Source organism: Trametes versicolor, assembly GCF_000271585.1.
Source record: "Trametes versicolor FP-101664 SS1 unplaced genomic scaffold TRAVEscaffold_3, whole genome shotgun sequence".
Classification (NCBI taxonomy): Eukaryota; Fungi; Basidiomycota; class Agaricomycetes; order Polyporales; family Polyporaceae; genus Trametes; species Trametes versicolor.
This window is the reverse complement of record NW_007360323.1, coordinates 3,718,768-3,740,791: the sequence shown is the minus strand read 5'-3', so window position 1 is coordinate 3,740,791 and position 22,024 is coordinate 3,718,768. Positions and strand designations below refer to the sequence as shown.

At 56.9% G+C, this 22,024-nt stretch overlaps 6 protein-coding genes across 6 annotated transcripts; 2 read left to right on the top strand and 4 right to left on the bottom strand.

Moving 5' to 3' along the window:
• Nucleotides 1-410: 410 nt before the first annotated feature.
• On the bottom strand, nucleotides 411-2,674 carry TRAVEDRAFT_144891 (IMP dehydrogenase). Its single transcript, XM_008037779.1, has 5 exons — nucleotides 2,386-2,674; nucleotides 2,141-2,327; nucleotides 1,051-1,853; nucleotides 638-990; nucleotides 411-561 (listed from the first exon to the last, which is right to left on the bottom strand). The coding sequence occupies exons 1-5, from the start codon at nucleotides 2,665-2,667 to the stop codon at nucleotides 534-536; spliced, it is 1,653 nt and encodes a 550-aa protein (XP_008035970.1). The 5' UTR covers nucleotides 2,668-2,674; the 3' UTR covers nucleotides 411-533.
• A 1,931-nt stretch (nucleotides 2,675-4,605) lies between these two features.
• Nucleotides 4,606-7,015, top strand: TRAVEDRAFT_45196 (cytochrome P450; the record flags this gene model as incomplete). Its single annotated transcript, XM_008036944.1, has 15 exons — nucleotides 4,606-4,738; nucleotides 4,807-4,904; nucleotides 4,962-5,053; nucleotides 5,111-5,154; nucleotides 5,209-5,306; nucleotides 5,362-5,422; nucleotides 5,490-5,529; nucleotides 5,587-5,837; nucleotides 5,896-5,962; nucleotides 6,022-6,225; nucleotides 6,283-6,312; nucleotides 6,375-6,608; nucleotides 6,673-6,705; nucleotides 6,770-6,798; nucleotides 6,858-7,015. 15 exons carry the CDS (start codon nucleotides 4,606-4,608, stop codon nucleotides 7,013-7,015), a joined length of 1,572 nt encoding a protein of 523 aa, XP_008035135.1.
• A 4,198-nt stretch (nucleotides 7,016-11,213) lies between these two features.
• On the top strand, nucleotides 11,214-11,818 carry TRAVEDRAFT_57357 (uncharacterized protein). Its single transcript, XM_008037034.1, has 3 exons — nucleotides 11,214-11,382; nucleotides 11,441-11,702; nucleotides 11,759-11,818. The coding sequence occupies exons 1-2, from the start codon at nucleotides 11,255-11,257 to the stop codon at nucleotides 11,658-11,660; spliced, it is 348 nt and encodes a 115-aa protein (XP_008035225.1). The 5' UTR covers nucleotides 11,214-11,254; the 3' UTR covers nucleotides 11,661-11,702; nucleotides 11,759-11,818.
• A 553-nt stretch (nucleotides 11,819-12,371) lies between these two features.
• On the bottom strand, nucleotides 12,372-14,688 carry TRAVEDRAFT_27626 (uncharacterized protein). The gene is made up of 6 exons (XM_008036696.1): nucleotides 14,415-14,688; nucleotides 13,794-14,229; nucleotides 13,129-13,741; nucleotides 12,952-13,067; nucleotides 12,796-12,890; nucleotides 12,372-12,742 (listed from the first exon to the last, which is right to left on the bottom strand). Exons 1-6 carry the CDS (start codon nucleotides 14,611-14,613, stop codon nucleotides 12,564-12,566), a joined length of 1,638 nt encoding a protein of 545 aa, XP_008034887.1. The 5' UTR covers nucleotides 14,614-14,688; the 3' UTR covers nucleotides 12,372-12,563.
• A 3,835-nt stretch (nucleotides 14,689-18,523) lies between these two features.
• Nucleotides 18,524-19,687, bottom strand: TRAVEDRAFT_45192 (glycoside hydrolase family 61 protein; the record flags this gene model as incomplete). Its single annotated transcript, XM_008036943.1, has 8 exons — nucleotides 18,524-18,546; nucleotides 18,611-18,658; nucleotides 18,720-18,854; nucleotides 18,917-19,107; nucleotides 19,161-19,243; nucleotides 19,298-19,371; nucleotides 19,443-19,485; nucleotides 19,553-19,687. The coding sequence occupies 8 exons, from the start codon at nucleotides 19,685-19,687 to the stop codon at nucleotides 18,524-18,526; spliced, it is 732 nt and encodes a 243-aa protein (XP_008035134.1).
• Nucleotides 19,688-20,737: 1,050 nt separating this feature from the next.
• On the bottom strand, nucleotides 20,738-21,715 carry TRAVEDRAFT_144883 (uncharacterized protein). Its single transcript, XM_008037778.1, has 4 exons — nucleotides 21,309-21,715; nucleotides 21,174-21,255; nucleotides 20,997-21,117; nucleotides 20,738-20,935 (listed from the first exon to the last, which is right to left on the bottom strand). Exons 1-4 carry the CDS (start codon nucleotides 21,632-21,634, stop codon nucleotides 20,883-20,885), a joined length of 582 nt encoding a protein of 193 aa, XP_008035969.1. The 5' UTR covers nucleotides 21,635-21,715; the 3' UTR covers nucleotides 20,738-20,882.
• Between the last annotated feature and the right edge of the window lie 309 nt (nucleotides 21,716-22,024).

The window sequence follows — 22,024 nt, the reverse complement described above, 5'->3', positions numbered from 1 at the left end:
GTCAACGCCGATTCCCCGCAGATTTGCACCTAGAATGAGGCAAGCACGGCTGCCAGCAAAACCTCGGCGCGGGTACCACCATTCAGCTGGAGATTTGCCGGTGAAAGGGGCCAGGCTCTCGACAGTTCTACCATAACAACATGATCTCCTAAGCGGGCCGGCGTGCTCCATGCGACACCGAGCTAGTCGCGGAGCGCGGCGAGCAACACTCGCGGGGCCACCATGCGGAAGCTTTGGTATGCGTTACATTGGTTCCATCAGAGAAGTGCCGAGGACTCACTTCGACAGATCGCGAAACACTAGTCTAAAAGACCCGTCTTCGTCCACGTGAACGAGGACACGCTCAGAGGTATCTCCATCGCGGGTAAACTCACCTCGAGTACACGGGACTTGTAGGAAGCAGTATAGGGCGCCAAGACATCCTGTGCAATGCGCGATGATGATATGCAAGATGGTGTAGTAGTACAACAATTATGAAGTACAACTGTGTGCTCAGCGCTCGACAACGGAAAGCCCAACTTACTGCCCTATGATCATGAAGTGAACAGCCGCTTCGTGTACCTAAGCGGAGAAATACGCCGCCGCATTGGATCAGCACATAGGCTTGGCATCGCGCAACATATTGAGAAGCACTCACGAGTTCAGACCATGCACGCCGCCCTCGATCTGTGCGCTGGCAGTACGAAGCTCGAAGCGCGTCCTACCCGCCTCCACCGACTCGCGAAGCTCGCTGACACTGCGCACACCGATATCCTGGAACGAATGCTGCAGGCCAACGTAGAGGTAGGGGAGGAACGCGTGCACTGAGCCCTTGTCCTGGACGTCGCCAGATACGCCTTGGGCGACTTTGACAGCAGACGACTCGGAGAAATAGCGTGAGGTAGCCGCGTTCTCGTGCGTCGTGTTCTTCGCGGGGAGTTTGGATGACCCAGGGCCCTTTCCGCCGCGTTGCGCGGACGGAGGCACCGGCTTGCCTTGCTCCATTGCCTCCTAATGAACACATGGCATGTGAGCGGAAATGAATGTGACAAGATCTCGTGAAATACGCACGAGACTCCCCATGCCACGGTACGCCTTGACCCGCTTGCCTTCATGCCAGAAGTACTCGCCAGGCGCTTCAGTCGTTCCCGCGAGCATACCACCCATCATGACCGCCCCCGCGCCAAGGGCAAGAGCTTTCACAATGTGACCGACGTTGCCGATCCCACCGTCAGCGATGACGGGAACGCCAAACTTGTTGGAGAACTCAGCGACGGCATATACCGCGGTGGCCTGCGGACGACCAACGGCCATGACCTCCTGCGTGATACAGATAGAACCAGAGCCCATGCCGACACGGAGACCATCGGCTCCAGCAGCGATGAGGCTTGCAGCTTGTTCACGAGTAACGACGTTGCCAGCGATGACCTCGAGCTTAGGGTACGTCTGCTTGATCCACTTGATCATCTCGATCTGGAAGACTGAGTTGCCCTGGGATGAGTCCAGGACGACGATGTCAAGACCGGCCTCAGCGAGGAGGGCAAGGCGCTCCCGGTCAGCCGGACGGGTGCCGACGGCAGCCGCAGCATAGAGCTGCTTGCTCTCAGGGAGTTTGGAAGCGAGAGGGTAGGTCTTGTTCTTGAGCAAGTCCGAGCGAGCGAGAAGGGAGATGAGACGGCCCTCCTTGTTAACGAGGGGCAGCTTGCCCTTCTTCGAGTCGCGGAGGATGTCGTTCGCTTCTTTGAGGGTGATGCCCTCCTGGGCGGTGACAAGATCTTTGGTCATGACCTCGGACAAGAGAACCGTCGGAGCGCGGAACTGGACATCCCTCGCAGTGACTATGCCCACAAGCTTGCCGCCAAGTTTTCCGTCGTCTGTATGCCAGTGTAAGTAAGCGGGTCCGTTGCGGTGCGATGACGGACGATAAATTCAGAACAAATTTCATATTCTCCTCAAATCACGCGTGTTTACGCGTTAGTTAGGAAGAACGAAGGTTATATGATTGTTTCTCATCAGGGGAAGGGTCAAAGACTTTTGGTCAGGGGCGTCGAAGCCTTGCTAACGCTGAGCTGAATCAAGCACGAGACAACTGACGCGTGCCCAAAGACAAGCCTCGCGGCCTGTGCATGTCTGCCGTACGTAAAGGTGTTAAAATGCTCACCTGTGATGGGGATACCGGCAAATCCCAACCGCTCCTTGACGTCCAGGACGTCCTCCACCGTGTTCGAGGGAGAGAGCACGACCGGGTCGGTGATGAACCCATTTTCATGCCTTTTCACCGCGCGCACCATCGCGGCTTGAGCTTCCGGGGCCTGATTGTGGTGAATGACACCAATCCCGCCGAGGAGCTGCGGGAGCACAGAGAGTCGGACACATAGCCGGACGGGGGTCAGCGACTTAGCTCACCGCCATTGCGATAGCCATCTCGCTCTCTGTGACGGTGTCCATGGGGCTGCTCATGAACGGCGTCTTCAGAGTGACGTTCCGCGTGATACGACTCTCCGTGAGGGCCTCCTGAGCGGCGAAGTCAATCTTGCCGGGGAGGAGGAGGAAGTCGTTGTACGTGAGGCCGCCGTGGACACGGGAGTCCATCAAATCGGCAACCGCGAGTCCGTCGGAGCGTTCATAGCTCTTCAGGTGCTCGAGGGCCTGCGCGGGGTCGAGGAGGGCATTCGCGTTGGTGGGCATGGTGGTGGAGTGGGCAAGAGATTGCCAGACTCTACTTTTTTTGAGCGCGCCGTCAACCGAAGTAATTTAAAGCGGAGAGTGAACAAGTGCAATTTTTGGCGCTGCTTGTTTGAGCGCCGCGTGTAACCATCAATGCGAAGGCCGCGACTATCGTGGATCAAGCCTTCAGGCTATCGTGCCCGCCGCGACGACTTGCCTCGTTGCTGCTGTCTGGTCTTCATGCCGATATATTACCCAACATGAGCTTCATGCGCACCGAAGGCCATTGCCGATGACAGTTGAAGCTGAGGACCTGACACCCGCATCGCAAACTTGAAGGTATTCTGATGTCGCATTATAGTAAAAATCGTTCAAGTGTCGAGCATTTACTCCGGCAGGCGCATTTCAGTCCATGAACACGAGGGCGGACGAACATTTGCCAACGGAATCCACAAGTGCTCTGTGCGTACGTGTGCGGCACCATACATGCAAGGCGGCCGGTCGATTGGGCTGGGAGTCACCGCTGCGTCCGCGCAACGCGAACACATTCTGACTCACCACACGAAACCTACCTCACTCCCGGTACGGCTATATGAATCACGGGAATGCTGATAATGAGATAGGATGAACACGAACCTCTCAATCGCAGAGTCATGACCAACGCAGTCGGCAGCGCTTCACGTCGGGTCGTCCTGCAAGCTCGCGGCCTGAAGCTTCAAGTCCGGTGCCGGGTAAACACTTAACAGGCGTCCTACGTACACGTGTACCTACGTGTGCCAGAGGGAAATGCTGACTGCGCATCGTCAACAACTATCTAATCACGACAGGGAAGTCTGCAAGGTTGTAGGGCTAGCAGTCATCACCGACTCGACTCGGAGCAATTCGTTTAACTTTGCACGCATACGGTTCCATACTGTGATAGTGAGTGCAATCCTCGAGGTTTGCTCCGTGTGTGCCTCCAAATCCAATGAGCCTCGGGCACATAAACCCATAACTAGCGACGCATACGTCGCCGTTCGGTTGATATTCGATACCGCGCAGCACCGGTCAACACGGCATACTTCTCAACAGGAAGCGTCCGGTCCAGCGTCAAAAACGTTTGGTATTGTCTCTCGCTTTCGATATGACACCATGGGAGCACAACTCTCATCATTTCTCCCTCTGTAGTATAATGATGCAGCGTAGGCCACTGTGCTACGGGTGACCGGGCATGGACAGTCAATTCGCATGACGGCTGACCTCCGCTTTGTATCCTCGCGGCGCCCTCCGCATTAGTCAGAGGTTCTCCGAAGCGGGGCTTGTACTACTAGTAAGCATCAACGCGCTCAATTACCCAATCTTTGTAATCCATTCGAATGACGCTACCCAGCCTCAGACAGTCTGAGGGTACACCCACCGAAAGCATCTTCGTAAAAGCTCTCTACGTAGGCAAGACTCGAATATACTTCGCAATCGCACAGCATGCACCGCTATCCTAGCGCATTTATCGTGCCTACTCAACCGACCGGATCGCTGGAGGGTTTCTTCTGTTGTCGGTTCCGACTGGTTGTCGAACACCGCTACCGGCAGAACCGCGTACACCATCGGCTTTGATCAATCTTGAGGATCCTCCTACCTCCGCATCGCCGCAAAGGGCGTCCTACGTCGCTTCGTCGTCCCCATACGGTACCCGAGAGCCACGCTTCCCGCATATAGCATTTTAGACAGTTTCCCCAGACTTTGTTGGCAGGGCTGGTTCTCAAGGTGCGCCTTCTTTGCTCTTCGCAGTGGAACAGGAGGTCACATCTGCTGACCCCTGCACTCCGCCCGTAGGCGTCATGGAAAATGACACAACGTGCGCAAGAAAGAACATCGCGCTCTGAGGAAAGTATAAGTAGGCGTGCGAGGAAGGTGAGTGGTAGCAATTCAAGCTACTCGGCTGGTCTTCGACTTCGATTTAGAAAATCGAGCGCAGAAGACATGGTGTCTCCCATCCTCCAAGCCGCCCTGTTATGCGGTACGACGTGGATCCTGTGGAAGGTGTTCCGTGGATTCTTGCTCAAAAACGACCTCGACAACTTGCCTGGCCCGACGTCGCCCTCCTTCATCTACGGTAAGCCTTGCAGCTTCTTCAATTGTTCCACAGGGGAGAACTGCGCTAACTTCCTATTTCGCTGGTAGGTAACATCAGGCAACTGTTCAACAGACAGAGCTTCAAGTTTCACCGCAGCCTGGGCGAGACGTACGGCTCAGTTGTCCGTCTGCACGGCCGGTTCGGGGTACGTGCTCTAGTCCAAAGGTGGATGTATGTGGTGTTAATGCAAACCGTTATACAGAGCAACATGTTGTACACGTTCGACCCGAAGGCCATGCATCACATCGTCATCAAGGACCAGGATATCTTCGAGGAGCCGACTTGGTTCACCAGGTGAGCTCCGCACGGGTCTGCCTTGCGCAGGTTCAATTTTGACCACGTTGGGGGTAGGCTGGCCACTCATGTTCTCGGCGTCGGTCTATTCGCAACTCTTGGTGCGCACGTATGCACTGCGCGCGTATGGGCAACTTTGACTGAGCGACTGGCAGGCGATCATCACCGTCAGCAGCGCAAGATGCTTAATCCCGTCTTCTCCATCAAACATATGCGTGACATGACTCCTCTTTTCTACGAGATCTCGCACAAGGTGCGAGTTTTCGTAATCTTTCCCTTTCCACTCGCTCACTACGAGTCCTGCGCAGCTCCGCACTGCGCTCCAGTCGCGCGTGCGCGACGCCCGCCCCACCGAAATTGACATGCTTGGTTGGATGGGCCGCACCGCTCTCGAGCTCATGGGCCAGGCCGGACTCCTTCGACCCGCTCGTGGCAGACGCTGCCGACGAGTACGGCACCGCGCTCAAGAACCTGGTGTACGCCTACCATCCCGCATCCCGTCTTCATACTAATCGCGGCTTCCATGACTGCAGGCCGACTATCGCGCGGGCTCGCGGACTGCAACAGTTCATCCCCGTCTTCGAGGCGATTGTACCTGCGGGCTGGCGGCGCACTGTCGCGGAGCTCATCCCCGTTGCCGCGCTGAAGGAGATCATCCGTATCACAGACACGCTCCGTATCCGGTCCACGGAAATATTCAAGGCGAAGAAAGCCGCGCTGCTTGCGGGCGACGAGGCACTCAAGCAACAGGTCGGGGAGGGGCGCGATCTGATCAGTATTCTGTGTGCGTTGCCGAATGGGTGTGAGCTCTTGTAATGTGTTCGCTGATGATGTCTGAACAGTGAAGGCGAATATGGCGGTGTCGGAGGAGGATCGAATGCCGGAGGACGAGCTCATCGGCCAGATGTCGTATGCATCTCCCACACCTTCACAGACAGCATACAGCATGCTAACTTCACGTCCGTCAGCACGCTCACGTTCGCGGCTATGGATACGACCTCGAACGCGCTCTCCCTGACCCTATGGCGGCTCGCCCAGAACCCTGAGGTGCAGGCCAAACTGCGGCAAGAAATATTCGACGCACAGGAATCCCACGGCAGCGCCGACATCGGATACGACGACCTGGTTGCCTTGCCATACATGGACGCCGTGTGCCGTGAGACCCTGAGGATGTGAGTCACCGCAAGGTTTCTTCGGCTGCGAGTACTCACATTCCGATGACTCCCTAGCCACGTTCCCGCCCCGTTCGGCTTCCGCGAGTACGACCCTATCCTGCTTGGTATCCTATATGGCAGCTAACGGCAATTTTCTTGTGCGACAGGGTACGCAAGGACGTCGTGCTGCCGCTTTCGGAGCCCGTGCGCGGCAAGGACGGCCGAATGATGCACGAACTCCTGGTCCCGAAGGACACCTCCGTCTTCGTCGGCATCAACGCGTCAAACACGAACCCCGCGCTCTGGGGCGAGGACGCGTACAAGTGGAAGCCCGAGCGCTGGCTCCAGGCGCTCCCGGATGCGGTCCTCGACGCGAAGATCCCTGGGGTGTATGCGAACCTGTACGTCTTCAATGCGCATGGATCGTGCGGGCGGGTCCAGTTCTGAGCTTCTTACTGAACGCAGGATGACGTTCTGGGGCGGCGGCCGCGCGTGCATGTGAGTGCTCTTCTCTGCTTCGCCGGGGGCGATAGTCCCTGATCGGGTGGTTCGCGTCTCACAGTGGCTTCAAGTTCTCGCAGCTCGAGATGAGTCAGTCGCTCTCAGCGTCGTATGTATCGGTGTCTCAGCGACTAACTGTGCGTCTGCAGAGGTCGTCCTCGCGGTGCTCATCTCGACGTTCACCTTCGAGCTCACAGACAAACCCGTCTGGTGGAACATGGCCGGCGTGCAGTACCCTTCGGCGGACGCCGATGGCGAGCACCCGGGGCTTCCTATGAAGGTCAGACTGGTCAAACGCGAGGCTTAGGCTCGTCTGAATGTATCGGGCAGTGCTGGCGTATGTACTGTCGTGCGTACGTATCAGTGCGCCTCATTCTTCGTTCGATAAGGCGTTCCGCTGATGTCGCCCGTGATTCGTGTAGGGGGTGAGTTTCGTTACGTAGCCCATATTAGGGTTCCAAGGACACCTCATCCATCGTGATTATTGATGACTTATGTCCGTCCTTTTGCCCCCCTGATCAAGATCGTCGGTGCAGCTTCGAGAGTTATGCTTCAAATCGCTCTAAGTAGGACAGCCCGTGATACGTCTTCTCCCTTCAATAGAGAATCGACGCTTACCGGCAAGAGGCACCCACATATGCATCACCGTGCAATTGCCCTGTCGAGGGCACGCTGCGCAGCTGATCTGCATATGCTGGCCTAGGTGTTCATAGTCACGCTGAAAGCACGAGTTTGCATCGTGCCTTGCCAATTTGATGCTACTTTCGCACAGGAACGACATCGTGGTGTTCGTCCGCGAGCTATCTGGGCTATCTAAACTCATCATCGTCCACGATGCACTGCTTGACATCGCCGTACATTATAGCACCGTGACTTCCTTCGATTCAGTGATATCGATCGATGTAGAGAGCATGTGAGCAACAATTTATGTTCTCCGCCCAGGAAGCGCTGTCGGGAGTAACGTACTACGCTGTGAGGGAGGGCTCGTTTCTCACCAACACTGGTTTGGTATCATCATAAGTAGTTAGTCATCGTCCCCATCCATTGTACATTCAATAGTATTGACAGCGTCCTGAGGCTCGTAGATTTTCCGCATCCCTGGTTTGATGCATGCGGCATTGAGGGTCCTCGTGGCTGTGGTCCGAACAACGGTAGGAGAGCCGAACAACCCGGCGAGTCGAACAACCAAGCAACGACGCTCAGGCGGAACCGAGTTCTCGGGACACGGAGAGGTCGAAGAAGCATAAGACTGTACAGATGTCGAACCAAGGTCGAAGATGGCAGCACGACATCGCTCCTTGCCGCGAGGTATCGGTGATCGAGGATGGCAGGAGGTTTGCTACCATAGAGTGAGCGCCCGATTTGGGCTTCCGGTTGCCTCATTGGGAGAAAACGCCACGAGCTGGAGCGCGATAGATCTGCACTGCTCGATTTTCCCCACCATCAAGCTTCTAGCTTAGCAGATACAAATACCTCACGCTCGCAACGATATTCCGTCCTCCCTTTCTCCCCTTTCTTTTGTCTATCTCTCTGCAGCGACTGTGTCGCCCGTGTCTTCGTCATGCACAACGGCGGCCAACACCCAATGCAACCCCTAGCGGGACCTGGCCGACACGGACAACAGGCTACACATCTAGTGTCTGGAATCCCCTTCTCACACCATAGCGCTCAGGCCCAGAGCAACACATATGCCGCCGCCGGACGTCCCGCAGACGCTAGAGCCAGCATGGTGAGTGATTCCTTTGTTTTGAGACATATCCTGCACGCGTCGCAAGCGGTCGCTCACGAGAAACAACGCCTCTCCTTCCCCGTAGCAAAACGCCCTGCAAAACGTCTCCACTATTGCTACAAGCGCACACCAGAATAGCTCTTCAGCGAACGGGTGGATGGTACCCGTGTCTATGGTGCGTACTCTTCGTTGGCAAATCGTTGCTCTTTAAAGCCATGCACCACACGGGCTCCAATATCGCTCTACATGACTTGAGAAGGCGTCTTGATGCATGTGTGGAGCCTAAATCATCGCTCTACTTCAGTGGTAGCTGGAACGCGACTCTCGTGCGCGCGCGTATGAACACCCTGTATGAGACGGGTAGGGAGACATATTTCGACGAGAGTACCGTTCCGTCATCTCACGGCTCTCTCTGTTCCTCGCTCTGATTATGGAAGGGAGAAGACGAGAGTCTTATACGAGCATGGTTGGAGAAAACCGACCGCTCCCAAATAGCTAGCTTTTCATGACGCTCTCATGACGCTCACATTGCCCTGATGTATACTTAGGCATGGGATCCTGTTAGCCGTCCAGGGGGTTTGGTATCTTCAGGTGTATGAGGCCACTGCGACTCGAATGACCGACTTGGTTATTAAAATATAATGGGCGCTGATATTGGCACCGTTCCACAGAATACGCCTCAAGCGTACCACACTCAACATTCACAGAGTGCCCACTCTCATCGTCCATCGATGTCGAACGGCCAACAGGCACCCGCCCCTCCTCCCGTTCCGGGTTATCAACCTCAGCGACAGATCGCTATGCCTCGTGGCCTCCCTATGCCCTCCGACGGAACATCCACTTCGCATTTACAGTCTACGGTGCAGCGCATTCCGTCTCAATGCATACCCCCTCCTATGGCGCCACCCCAAACACAGCATTCCGCGTCTGCCGCATCGAACATGCATCCGCACATAGTCCATGGGCATTCAAGTGTCGGGCCTACTCGTGCGCAGATGTCTCAAACGAGTCAGTCTCGTCACCCGCCGCCAGCTCAATCTGCCCCGCCTCTGCCGCCTTCCAGTCACGTCCCACAGAACCTGGTCGATGTGCATCGACATCTGGCACAAGCGCACGCTCAGGAGATGCATCAGCTCCGAGAGCAGGCTCAACGTGCCCCACCTCAGCAGTCTTCTGCGCCCGCTCCCGCGCCCGTTCCCCTGCCATCGCGCTCTCAGCCGCTCGCGCATCAAACTGCGCAACAGTCTGCACCACTACCCTCGGGACTTTCTGCCGTCGCCTCCGGTTCCGGTCAGCCGCCCTCGCGAGCACAACCGTCGAACTCATCACAGGACACCGTGTCCTCTGCACATTTCGAGTCCATGACCCGATCCGCGAATGCACAAGCACAGCTCTTCATGGAACCCGCCCGACTAAGCCTCATCGATGGTTTGTCGCGTACGCACAAGGCCTTCACCGACGAGCTTGCGCGGCTGTACAAGATGATCACGCAGCGCGACGGTGCTCTTTGTCAGGTTCAGGCTCAGTACGACGCTCTTCGTAACGACCTCACACGCGAGAAGGCGCTCCGGGAGCGCGCTGAACGAGAGTGCGAGGAGGTAAGGTCGCGGAAGAATCACGTGGAACAAGAGTCGCGCGACATGAACGAGCATGTGCCACGGATGTTGAAAGAGTACTTTGATATGCGCAGAGAACGAGAAGAGCTGTTGCGGGAGATTGCAGATTTGCGGGAGGCGAACTCGCAGCTGAGGGAGAAGGCCGCCGTGACGCGCGTCGACCATGCTGTGGAAGCGTTTGAGTTGCCGGAGGTGAAGGGCCTCGTGAAAACGGAGGACAAGCTTCTTGCGAGCTGCCCTACCCCTGTGAAGACTGAACATGCGTCCGAGGATACCGGCGACTCCACGGACGCTGGGGACCATGACGCCGAATTTGCGGAAGGTACGTCGCACTCCGGTCATACGCGCAACTGGTCTGATGTGGGCTCCGTAGTCCTTGCCACGGCACACGAAGAACGCAAACGCAGGCAGCGTGCAGAGCGTGACCTCGAGGTCGTCAAGTCCATGTTGCAGGTACGTGGTTCTGCAATGCTCCCGCCGGTAACATGAACCGACGTCTCTCCAGGCGACGGGACTACAAACGCCCGCCCCAGAGTGTACTTCCGCCTACGCCCCCCTGATGCCAGCGCCTGAAACCGAACGCGAACCTGACGTACCCGCGGCGGTTTCCGAAGTCGCTCCCACTTCTAGCGAGATGGTCACTGATATCGTCCCCGACACCCTTGTGGAGCAGCCCGACACCTTCGTACAGCCACCTAAAGTCGAGCAGCTAGACAACCCGATATCGTGGTTCCCCGTCTTCCCCCCAGAGATCGTGGACTTGACAAGAGTCCTCGATGACTCGCCGATGCAGCTCACAATAGACCTTCCGCCGCTTACCCGGGCCGCCGAGGAACCTGCGGAGCCTGAGCGGAAACGATCCTTCGACGTAGGTGTCGGTGCGAGTGCACGACCCCCTTCGTCTAAGCGCCGACGGACTATGGACAATATGTGCGCCGAGGTCAGCCCCGACTTGGAGGAAGGCGAGTTGCCTCTGGCTTCGCCGTGCGTCTCTGAAGCCTCCGCGGAAGACGGCGAAGTGACACCTACACCCGCATCAGCAAGCGACGCTATCACCGCTAACCTCCCTCCGACACCCGCTGTCGAGTCTGCTTCCAATACATCAGACCCCAATCATATCTCCCGCCCCGTCTATCCTGCGCTCTGCCTCCCCCTCCCATCTACTAGTTCTGCATTTCCGCTTCCGGAGCAGCAGCAGCTGATGACTCCTGTAAGCCCCGCCATGCCCACGCCATTTGCATCACCGGCGTCCCCACGGAAACTGAGCATGCGTCACATTCCACTCATCTACAACACTATCAACGGCCGCATGAGCTGCCGGATGTGCCAGTACGTTCCGCACATTTTCGCGGCCACAGCGAAACCCAGCTAACGCTCGCTTTTTAAGGGCGCGCTGCGACGAGTTCAGGGACCAGCAGGACGTCCCGTTCGACAAGCGCCCGAAGCCGTACATCCTCAGCGCCGCGACGGCCACTTGGGACGAGATGGCGGGCCACTGCGAGCGCGTGCATCCAAAAGCGTACGAGGGCCTCATCAACATGACGCCAGACCAGATGCGCGTCAAGGAGCAGCAGTTCGGCCTGTGCGGCCGCGCCAGCAGAAAATAGTGCACACTTCGTTGTCTTAACTTATCATCTTGACTTTCCTTTGTAAGTGTTGCGTCTCTCTTGCTTTGATTTTGGCATGTGCTGACGACCTCGCGCAGGTGTTCGGTTCCCTTGCTTTGTCCGTCTCGTCGTTATCGCTATCGCTGTGCTCATCCCCCCGTCTATCTGACATTAATCTCTACCTGTACAGTGCCCTTGCTCGTCACAGCTCACGTTCATCACGCCTCTCCCCACATGTATGTTGTATATGCAAAAACGCTATAGGCGCACTCACATGCACTCTGAAGAGTTCTAAGTGACAGGTCATGTCATTGTCGGAGATGCGTACCATCTCTCGGCTGATGCGCGCGTCTTGCAAGCTTTATTCCCAAGGACAAAGTACCTCCCCCGAGATGCCGTAGATCTTAAAAACACATCGCGTATCCTCTTTCGTTGTGTTCATACTAGCAGACCACCCCCATCGTCTCCCACTCCTCGACTCGCTCCGCATCCACACCGGGCTTTTGTCTACGGTCAACTCCAGCGTCTTGGAGAAGTTCCTCATCGACTGAGGACTCCTCCTAAAAGCCAAACGCCTAAGCATCAAATCGCAGAGGAGTGAGTTCGGCCTGGTCAAATATCTCTGTGTCCGAAGATGGGCCACGAACAAACGCCATCCTCAGAAACTTGCAGTCACAGGCTTAGTATCTGCCGATTCAGAGATGATGGAAGCTGTTCCCGGCGAGGGACGACGAGCGTGTGAGAACGATGCGGGCTATATTACACACTAGCCCAGGCCGTTGAGGCGAATCCGGGTGTAAAGCAAAGAGTCCGTCGGGAGCGCAACATACAGCAATCGACAAAGGTTGATACAAGAAAGGTACGAGGCGACAAAGGACGCGGACAAAGCACAGCGGACGAGTACTAGTGGTGGCCGGGTGGGCTGTGGTGGAACTGGAAGCCACCGCTCGGGAAGTGGAACGCGCCGCCGTGCTGGAAGAACTGGTTGAACCCGCCGTTGAAGCCGCCCTGGAAGGGGTTCCCGCCCTGCTGCGCCGAGGGATCGTTCGGGTCGTCGCCGTTGTCGAACCGTTGCCGCAGCTCTGAGGTGGGTGTGAGCGCGTATTCGTAAGGCTTGTCGACTGCAGGTACGTACCAGGGTTGCTGAGCACCTCGTACGCCTCGTTCACGGTGGCCATCTTGGCCTCGCTGCCGCCCTTGTCTGGGTGGGCGGTCATCACCGCTTTCCGGCTGACCATGGAAGGAATATAAGCGACGAACATGCGGAACAGTATTGAGACACGATACGCACTATGCCTTCTTGATCGTCTTTGTGTCCGCGTCCCGAGCGACGCCGAGAACCTTGTAGTAGTCCTTCTGCTTGCTCAGTTTCAACAGCTTCTGCGCCTTCTGCAACCGCTGGTGGATCTGAATATCCCGATACCTAAGTCAGGCAAATGCTAGCGCTGAACTAAAGTGGTATGCGTACCTCGCGATCTGACCTGCCACCTGCTTCGAACGCACGCTCCAGCAACCGCACCGCCTCCTCCCACTCTTCCTTCGCCAACATGGCCTCCGAGCGACCAATGAGACCGTCCGTGTCGTTCTCCATGTCCTGCATCTCGAGGAGGGCAGTGCACCACTGCTCACCCTTCTTCGCCAGGTTCATCTTGACGTACGAGCGACATATCGAGCGAAGGATAACAGCTCTCCGTGGGGAAGAACGGAGACCGTCGGGAATGGGAATTTGCGGGTGAACTTCGAGTGCCTCGCGCGTCGTGTGCTCGGCGAGCGCCGCGTCGAACTTCGCGGCGAACCCGTCCGTACCCGACTCGTCGGGACCGAGTAGCAGCTTGACCGCACTACGCCAGCTCTCTGACTGCATGAGCTTGTCGAGGTTCTTGAAGTTCTTGTCGAACGCCTTGACGAGACGGTGAAGGGAGAGACACTGCCGGGAGTCGGGGTCGTAGTGGAGACACTGCTTGAGGGTGGCCATGCCCGGAGAGTGGGATTCTGGGGATTCGTACGGGTAGAGGAAGTAGCCCAACCGAGCCATCTTCATCCATACGGCGGTCGTTGGTGTTGAGAGTTGCGATAGCCGGCTACATATTCGGAGTGAGCAGAGCGAGTATATGTGATACGGCGACGACGTACGAAAGATCCGCGACAGCGCTCTCAATGTCGCCAGCTGCCATTGAACAGTCCGCACGCTGCTGCCTCAGCTTCACCGAATGTGACGCAGTAGACAACGCCATAGACGCAGCCTCCACACACGCCGACCAGAGCTTCGCGCGGATCGCCTGCGCGACCTTCTTCGTCGCCAACTCGCCCTCAGTGATCGACATCATCACTTCCTGGGAACCCTGGTCGCCCTTGACCTTGGTCGAGTACTTCCGCAGCGCATCCCGCGCTTCGGTGAACTTGCCCTCCTTCGCGTAAATGCGCGCCTTCATGAGGTTCGCCTTGTCGAAGGTGTCGTTGGTCAGGGAGAGCACCTGATCGAAATCGGCGAGGGCGGCCGGATGGCGACCGAGCGAGTAGTACGCGGTCGCACGTTTATAGTATAGCAAGTAGTCGGTGGGAGCCTGCTCTACAGACAAGTGCATGTGAGTGGATGTTGCATTTCGGCGACATAGCGCGGTGTTCGTCAAGCTTCGCAGTTAACACACAAGCAACCTGAACTCGCTTCTCGTTGCACTTCCATCCATCATACCCTTCACCTCAACCGTTCCGTATCGCATTGACCACTTCACATCCTCCGTCACGGACACTCACCTAGAGCTTCCGAATATGTCTTCGCGGCATCATTGAATTGACCAGCAGTGAGAAGAACGTCGGCACGGCTGATCAGGGGTACAAGGCCAGGAGGATACAGCGCTCCGCCTGAGCCTGAGAGTGTTTGCTGCTCCGCATTGGCGGTATAGACCAGGCCAACGAGAAGAAGCGGTAGTAGTATAGAGAGCCTGAGTATCATGATGTAGTCCTGGAGCAGAGATGTAGATGGGGACAGCGCCAGCGAAGGCCTGCGGAAGGAGGAGGAGGAGGGTCGGGTTCAAGTTGTGTTCGTCCAATTTGGGAACACGGACACGTTAGCAGCTGCCCATGTGGCGCGTGACGCCGAGTAACACCCGCACTTGGACCGCACCCGGACAGCTCGGACCGGAGTCACAGCAAGTTCGCCGTCATGGACACATGTTCGAGAACCCCGACGTACCGTGTGCCTTCACTCCGACGACCATGTGCAATGGTAACCGCGCCCAACAACGTATTCGCGGAGCGCGGAGTATGACGCCTGTTCATGAACATGAAAAGGGCTACTTAATCTTAGCTCGTTTCAACAACCCAGAAGCCATTCCTTACGCTGAACAACTCTGAATTTGACTGCCAGACTCAACAAACGTCGTATCCGGGGACTCAGAAACAGTGGCATATAATTTCGGACACTGGATTACGGGATACTGAAGGAGATCAATCGTTCGTAGCTGCACAGAGGCTCTGTGAACCACACCAAGCCGAGCCCTTCAGGCAGCTCAGGCGCGACGGCCTCCGCCGCGACGGACGGAGCGGAACTTGGTCTCCTCATCCGGGACCGCAGCGCTGTCGCCGGTGTTAACGCTCCCGTTTTCCGAGGAGGAGGCCGCGTTACCCTTGCGCCTGACCGCCTTGATAGCGACGGGGTCGGCAGAGCCGTTCGCGTCGCTGCCGTTGACTTCGGCGACGCTCTCCACGGCAGCGCCGCTGAACGCGGCATTGACTCCCTATTGTGACTATAAGCATCATGCACCCTGCCTCCGCAATGTCGCAAGAACTCACCTCCTCGCCGTTAACGTCGAACCACTGGCGGCTGGCCGGGTTGACTTCAATCCAGGTCTCGAGACCGTTGTTGGCAGAGATGAGCGCCGCGCCGCTGTGGCTCTTGATGAAGGCCTTGCCGTAGATGGTCGGATTGGCGGCGATGGCAGCGATCGTGTCCAGCTCAGCCTTGTTGCAGCTGACAGTCGGCGGGAGGGTCAGCTCGAGGCGCGCCACAGAGTCGTAGCCCTGGCAGCGCGCGTGAGCAAAAAGGAGCATATATCACTAGATTTAAAGCACCTTCTGTATGGTCTTGGCGGCATAGCCCTGGGGGAACAGCGAGTTTGCAATGTTTTGGATGCCGTCGGCGACCAAGGCCGGGTTAGCGAAGGCCAGGTCAACCGTGTAGGTGGACGGCTAGAGCAGAGGACAAAGGTGTCAAAAAGGTGTGCTGCTCTGCTTGTAGCATGCTAAATCTTACGCGGTCGTAGTTGGCACTCATCTGCTTCAGGAACGGCGTCTTTGCGGCGCCGCCGATGGAGGACGACGGGCCGGTCGCGACGAGCTTGCCGTTCACGCGCGAGACCGTGATGGTGATTTTTGCCCCAGTGAGCTCCGTCAGGGTGCCCTGCCAGAGGGGCGCGACGTTGTTCACACTGCTGTCGAGCAGCTCCGACTCGGCGTAGTCGAGGCTGGCCCAAATCTTGAGCGTAGGGACATAGTCCACGTAGCCGGGGCTCTGGTCGCTGGTCAAAACTCAAGTCAGCTTCGAAGCATGGTGTGGCCAGCGGATCGGCGACGTACGCGACACGGCGCAGGACGAGGACCGTGTTCATGGCTTCACCCGGCTGGTCAAGGTTGGTGATGTAACCTGACAGTATCGACCGCCGTCAGAAAACATCGTCTCGCTGACCATGAGGCGAAAGCTTACCAGCGCCGATGTCTACGTATTGGCCGGTCCTGTTCATGACCCGAGCCGTCTGCTGCGCATAGGTCGTCGGAGCCTAAGACACATGGTCAGAAATGCCCTTGCACCGGGCAACACTTTGAGTTGACTCACCGTGAAGTAGAACTCCGGGGGACGCTTGGTGCTGTCCAAGAGCAGGTCGGTGGTCTGGCCAACCTGGAGAAGAGTTTATCAGCATTTTCCATCGTAGAAGTATTACGGCGACGGCTTACAGCGACGGGAGAGTACTCATCCGCCTCGACCGTAGCAGTGTTAGGGTCAATGAAGGTACGGGAGCCCGCGGAGCTGTGCAATAGTCAGTCAAGTCGCTCACGTTGTATGTGTATGCAAGTGCTGTGAGTCTTACACGTTGTTCCAGTCATAGGTAAACGAGACTAAAGTAGAGCGGGTTAGATATGAGCGGGTGATGCAGGTAGATAGTACGCGTACCTCCGTCGTTAAGAGTGATGACCCTAGGGCAGGCGAGCTACGTGAGTATACTTCGCTAAAAGCAGATGTGTACCGCGCTGGCTTACTTCCACGCAATCGGATAAACGGTGCTGAAGTCCGCCTTGCCATCTTTCGGCACGAAGGCGAGCGTGAGGTCGCACGCTCCACCGAGAGACGAGCTGTAAAGTCTTGGTGAGTACTAGTAGCACAACCTGAGCGTAAGAAACTAGAACTGACCCGGTGATGGTGATCTTCTTAGCGATGGCAGTCATTGTTAATTAAGAGAAAGCGAGATTGAGAGAAGAGTTGAGAGAGTTGAGAGAGCAGAGATGTCGAGGATGCTGAGTCGAAGCACGTCCTGGTTCAGCTTATATACTCTGTTGGGCCCAACCTCTAGGTCATCGTCGCAGCCTCTCGTACCTCAGGACGTCCGGCGTGTGTCCTGTCCGGATACCTTCCAATTCTCGTGTCTGCCATCGTCGACGCAGGGTTGCGCCATCTTTGGTGGCGACTGAATACAATCAATGCCGGCAGGCAGCTTGCCGACGTTCTTGTTGTTGAGCACCCTGTGTCAGAGGTCAGCAAAGCACCGGGATTCGCAACATTCTCTCTGGACTTACCGTCTGAAGCACGGACCGAGACACAGGCATTGTCGGAGCGCGGTTCTAGTACGCACCACCACGTTCAGCAGATCACACGTGAGGGGTACGCTAGCCCGTAACGGTAATATTTGCGCGCCGCGACGCTGGACGCGGAGTCGATTCGAGACAGCCCGCGTTGAGCGGACCCTCGCGTACTGCAAAGTGAAGACACCGCTGTGGATCGCTCTGTTGGCTTCGTCCGCTGTTCCTCCGTCGCCGTGTGTAGAAGAGCGGAAAGCTGTGCTATACGAGCTGTTTGTATGTTCATTAGCGACTGCGGGAATGATTGTCGTGCGTACCGAGCAGCCCCGGGCGCTACCTGTCACGACAGTGAGCTCTTGCATGGAGTGTCACGTCAAGATTCTGTGCAACGTCGGAGTCATAAGCGAAGCTTCATTCACAATTCGCGGGAGCGGTGCCTCCTAGAGAACATCGCGAGCACAACATGTGCTCGCCGTTGTGGGAGTTCATGCACATAACGGGTGATATGAGGCTGTCGGTGCGTCGAGGAAGAGGAGCATCCATCCGTATAGTGAATGGAACTTGAACTCTCGTACTTCGAACGGCGCACGCACCGGTAACACGCTGGTGGCGGAACCACTAGTACAAACTGGGATGAATGAGTATCATCGCCACGGTGCCTGAGTCTATTGCAAGAACTTACGCAACATTCTGACTACAGACCGGAATGTAAATCCCCTCGGTCGTATCGCTGACGATTGTCAAGTGTATACTCTATGTTCGCGCTGAGCTGGCAACGCAAAGTGAGCGGATGATTATCTGTGACATCATTTTTGCGCGAAGGAGGACTTGAAACTTGGAGCTGAATGGGAGCCCGCGGACTTGAGGAGATTCAGCGGCGGGGAGCCTCCGCGAGCATCTCATGCCAAGCGGAGGTCGTACAAAAGCTAGCGCAATGACGCTTACTCAGGCTTCGGACCATAGGACGTCGCGTGCGCCAACGCCCAGACAACACCGTCCCTCGACCTGCCTACAGGACAAGGATACTAGCATATGTATCAACATCAATACATGGAAGGTGGCGCACGACGCGTTTAGCATGAGAATACAGCAGGACCTGAGAAAGTGCCGGATGGCGTCAGATTAGTCCTTCCCTACCGCGTCGAATCGGGTGCACTCACCGGGGACGGTGTAGTTGCTGAGGGTCTGGTAGATGTTGATTTTGACGCCTGTCGCGGGAACGTATCAGCTTTGCCACGCCATGTATTGGGGCCTGCACGAAAGTCGTACCGGGGTCGGTGCCGTGGTAGGCACCAGGGAAGGCCACCGTCGCTGGCGACTTCGAGCCTGACCCGCCAGTGATGTTGATCTGGGCACACTCCATGTAGAATTGTGCGCCGGGGTAGCTGGACGCGGCGTGGAGCGCTGGGCGGGTGCGTAAGCCGCAAGCGTATCTGACTGTGCCGTCCCCCGTGCGTGAAACTCACCGATGATCTCGTGGCGCAGGAGGTACTGGCCGGAGGCGATGCAGCTCGGGATGTTGAAGGTCACCTTGCCCTTGTTGGCGATGAGACGGTCAACGCCCCAGGACTGGTCGGACGCGGTCAGTCCGTCCTGGTAGATCTTGAACCACTCCAGCCCGGTGACGGAGCTCTGAGTAGCATCCGGAATCTTTGCACTGCGAGACGAGGTCAGAGACAAGCGCAAACGTCGGAGCAGCGGAGGCTTCACAGGTAAGAGATGACGGGTCCCTTGTGGCTGGGGTCAATAGGGTCGGCGGGGTCATTGGCGACTTGGTTGAGGGTGTGGTGCCACTGGGAGAGCGGTCAGCTACAGTGCAGTCGCTGGTGGCAGCCAGTCCCCCTTACCTCCGCGGTCACCGTGGCCCCAGCGGGGACGTTGATGACAGCCGTCGACATCGGCTGATGGTAAGGGTTGATACCTAAAGTGTAGCCCCGGTACGTCAATATCGAGGTCCTTGTTGCGTTGTCCGGCGCAATGAGTTTGCCTGACCTCCATTGCAAATGATGTCGTTCGACGTCACGTCCGTGATGGGCTAGGGTGCGCATACCGTGAGGTTAGAGCGTAAAACGACTGATGCATGTAGAATAGGCTTCACATACCCCGTCGTAATCCGGGGCACGGATGCCGGTCAGCTCGCCTTGGTCAACACCGTTGACATACAGCTTTTGGAAGATGGTGTGTGCAGAGGCAGACCCCGCGAGGAGTACGGCCGTAACGAATGCAGTGGTCTTCATGGCGGTCAGCAAGAGTTGCGCGCACGCTGCTGGAACGTCGAAAGAGCCCACCAGCTTTATACTTCAAGGAATCAGCACCTATTGGCTGCTTTGCGGGAACCATCCGATGATTGCGTGTCCTGATCGAGGCTTCGACGTAGGGACAATTTTGAGGAAGCGAGAATTATCAGAGTCTTTGCCGCCGTGCGGGAGGCGACGACCGGCGAATCGTGATAGCATTGACATATGACATCATGAGGTATGTTCTCTAGCTGCTAGGCGGTTGCGACGGGTAGTCGAACTCACGCACAAGGGCGTTCCTATGACCAGAAGAAGCTACTAATCATTGAGTTATCCCGAGGAACAGCCAACTGAATGCACGTACTGGGTGTAGCCGGAGCGCAGAATGAGGGTGAATGACTACAAATTTAGCTCAGCGTTGGCACGTATATTTCTGTCTGAGGGAGTGTTCGCAATTCAAAGCTGGGATTTGAGTAAGAATGAGGCGATGCGAAGGGAGGCCGAAGGCTGGTGCCGCAAGCTGGAAGAAAAAGAACCTCGGGTTGTCGGAAGACGGGTGGAGCGACATATCAATGCTCGGAGAATATGCTCGTCGTATCAAGAAGTCATGTGTACAAGGCAGACGAGGCTGTTTTCCCAGGTATGTTGTTTGTCGCCACCGTGGCGTATGCTGCGAGGACAGGAAGGAAGACTTTGAAGAGACTCGACGAGTTCGGTCCGGCGCGAGCCTGTCTACTTCGGCTAGTAGACCCGCGTTCACACTCACGAAGGCAGCCAGGCTTTCGAGCGCAAGCTCATGTTCGCGCGTGATGGCGTCCGGAGTTCGAAAGACCAATGACGGTATGATACGTCGACGGTGATAGCGTAGTGCTTCAAGGAACCCTCTTTTGAAAGGACGTTGAGAGGATGCAGGATGATGGCGGTTGGAGACAAAGCGGCGAGCATATTCTAAGCGCCAGCAGCCCAAGGCCAGGCGAGCGCCCGTACTTGACCCGTACACACAAGTGCCGACGCAATGAACTCGGAGCAGACACGCAGAGGCAGGATGGGGGGGAAAGTACAAATACAGTACTAGAACGAACGGAATAATGATAGTGCTACAAAGAGTCCAAGAAAGATGCCTCCGTGTTCCGTGCGGACATGCGTTCTCCAACGGCCGAACGCGCGCCACATCGTGCCCTCCGCAGGCGAGTAATCAGTACTTGTTGGCGGCGAGGTATCGCATGATCGTGAGTGAGGCGAGTATCTCTGGAGATCGAGGGTCATGTCAGAAAGGCTCATAATCAGCGCTCATATTGGTCACACTCACCGACCGCCATGTGCGTGAAGGGTTCGTAGATGGTGAGCATGTTGCCCGATGTGTTGTACGCGGGCTTTTCTGGGGGCTTCAGGGTGTAGTGCGCGACGACGTAGTTCCGAGAGTCGACACACTGCCGGGACCATCAGCGCCCGGGAACATGAGACAAGCCAAGACGCGCTAACTCACCGACCACTCGTGCTCATTGACGCCCCGGTATATCCAGCGGTACTCCTCCCCATTCGAGCCAGTGAACTTTCGAGAGAGAGATCTGAAGGCAGGCATGTCAGTACGTGGCCATGCACTACACCACGAGGGACTCACCCGGCGAACATGGACGTCTTCCGCAGGTACTGACCCATCGGCATCGATACAGAGGAACCGACGAACGAAATCGTCCCCAGCGCTCCGTTCGGACCGAACTCCAAGATCACGGAGGGCTCGCGCGACACTGGTTGGGAGTAGCGCTTGCTCGACGACCGTCGGCCGGTGTCGTACACCATCAACGTCGTCTCGGCGTAGTGCGCGGCGTGGCCGGGAGGGGGACGCGCGACGCGCAGGAACACGCGGTCGTAGATTTCATCAAAGTCGGAACCCGTGTACTGGCCGGTGCGGTCCTCAATGAAGTAAGGGAGCGCCTTGTTAATCATAGTAGTGTGGGGAGAGGGCTAGCGAGTCGGCGGGAGGACACAGGCAAGGCGGGATACGCCCGCGGAGACTCGAGAGAGTACGGGGAGGGGGGTTAGACCTGAGGGTGCTGCGATGAGAGGGTACTTATACACGGAGGAGGCACATTGACGCCTGATCCGGATGAGGTAAGGCCGAGGACCCTACAGGGCAGAGGACTACGCACATCATCGACTGCTAGCTTCGGGCGTGGCTGCACCAGAAGTTTCACACCAGTTGCAGCCAACTGGGCGGAATAGACGGGGAAGAGAAGCACCGCTGCGCTTCTTCCGCCAGGGCTAGTGCGGAATCGGGTTGCCGCCCACGCCCGCGTCCCATGCTCGATATGGCCCTCTCCGGCCATGATGGGTGCC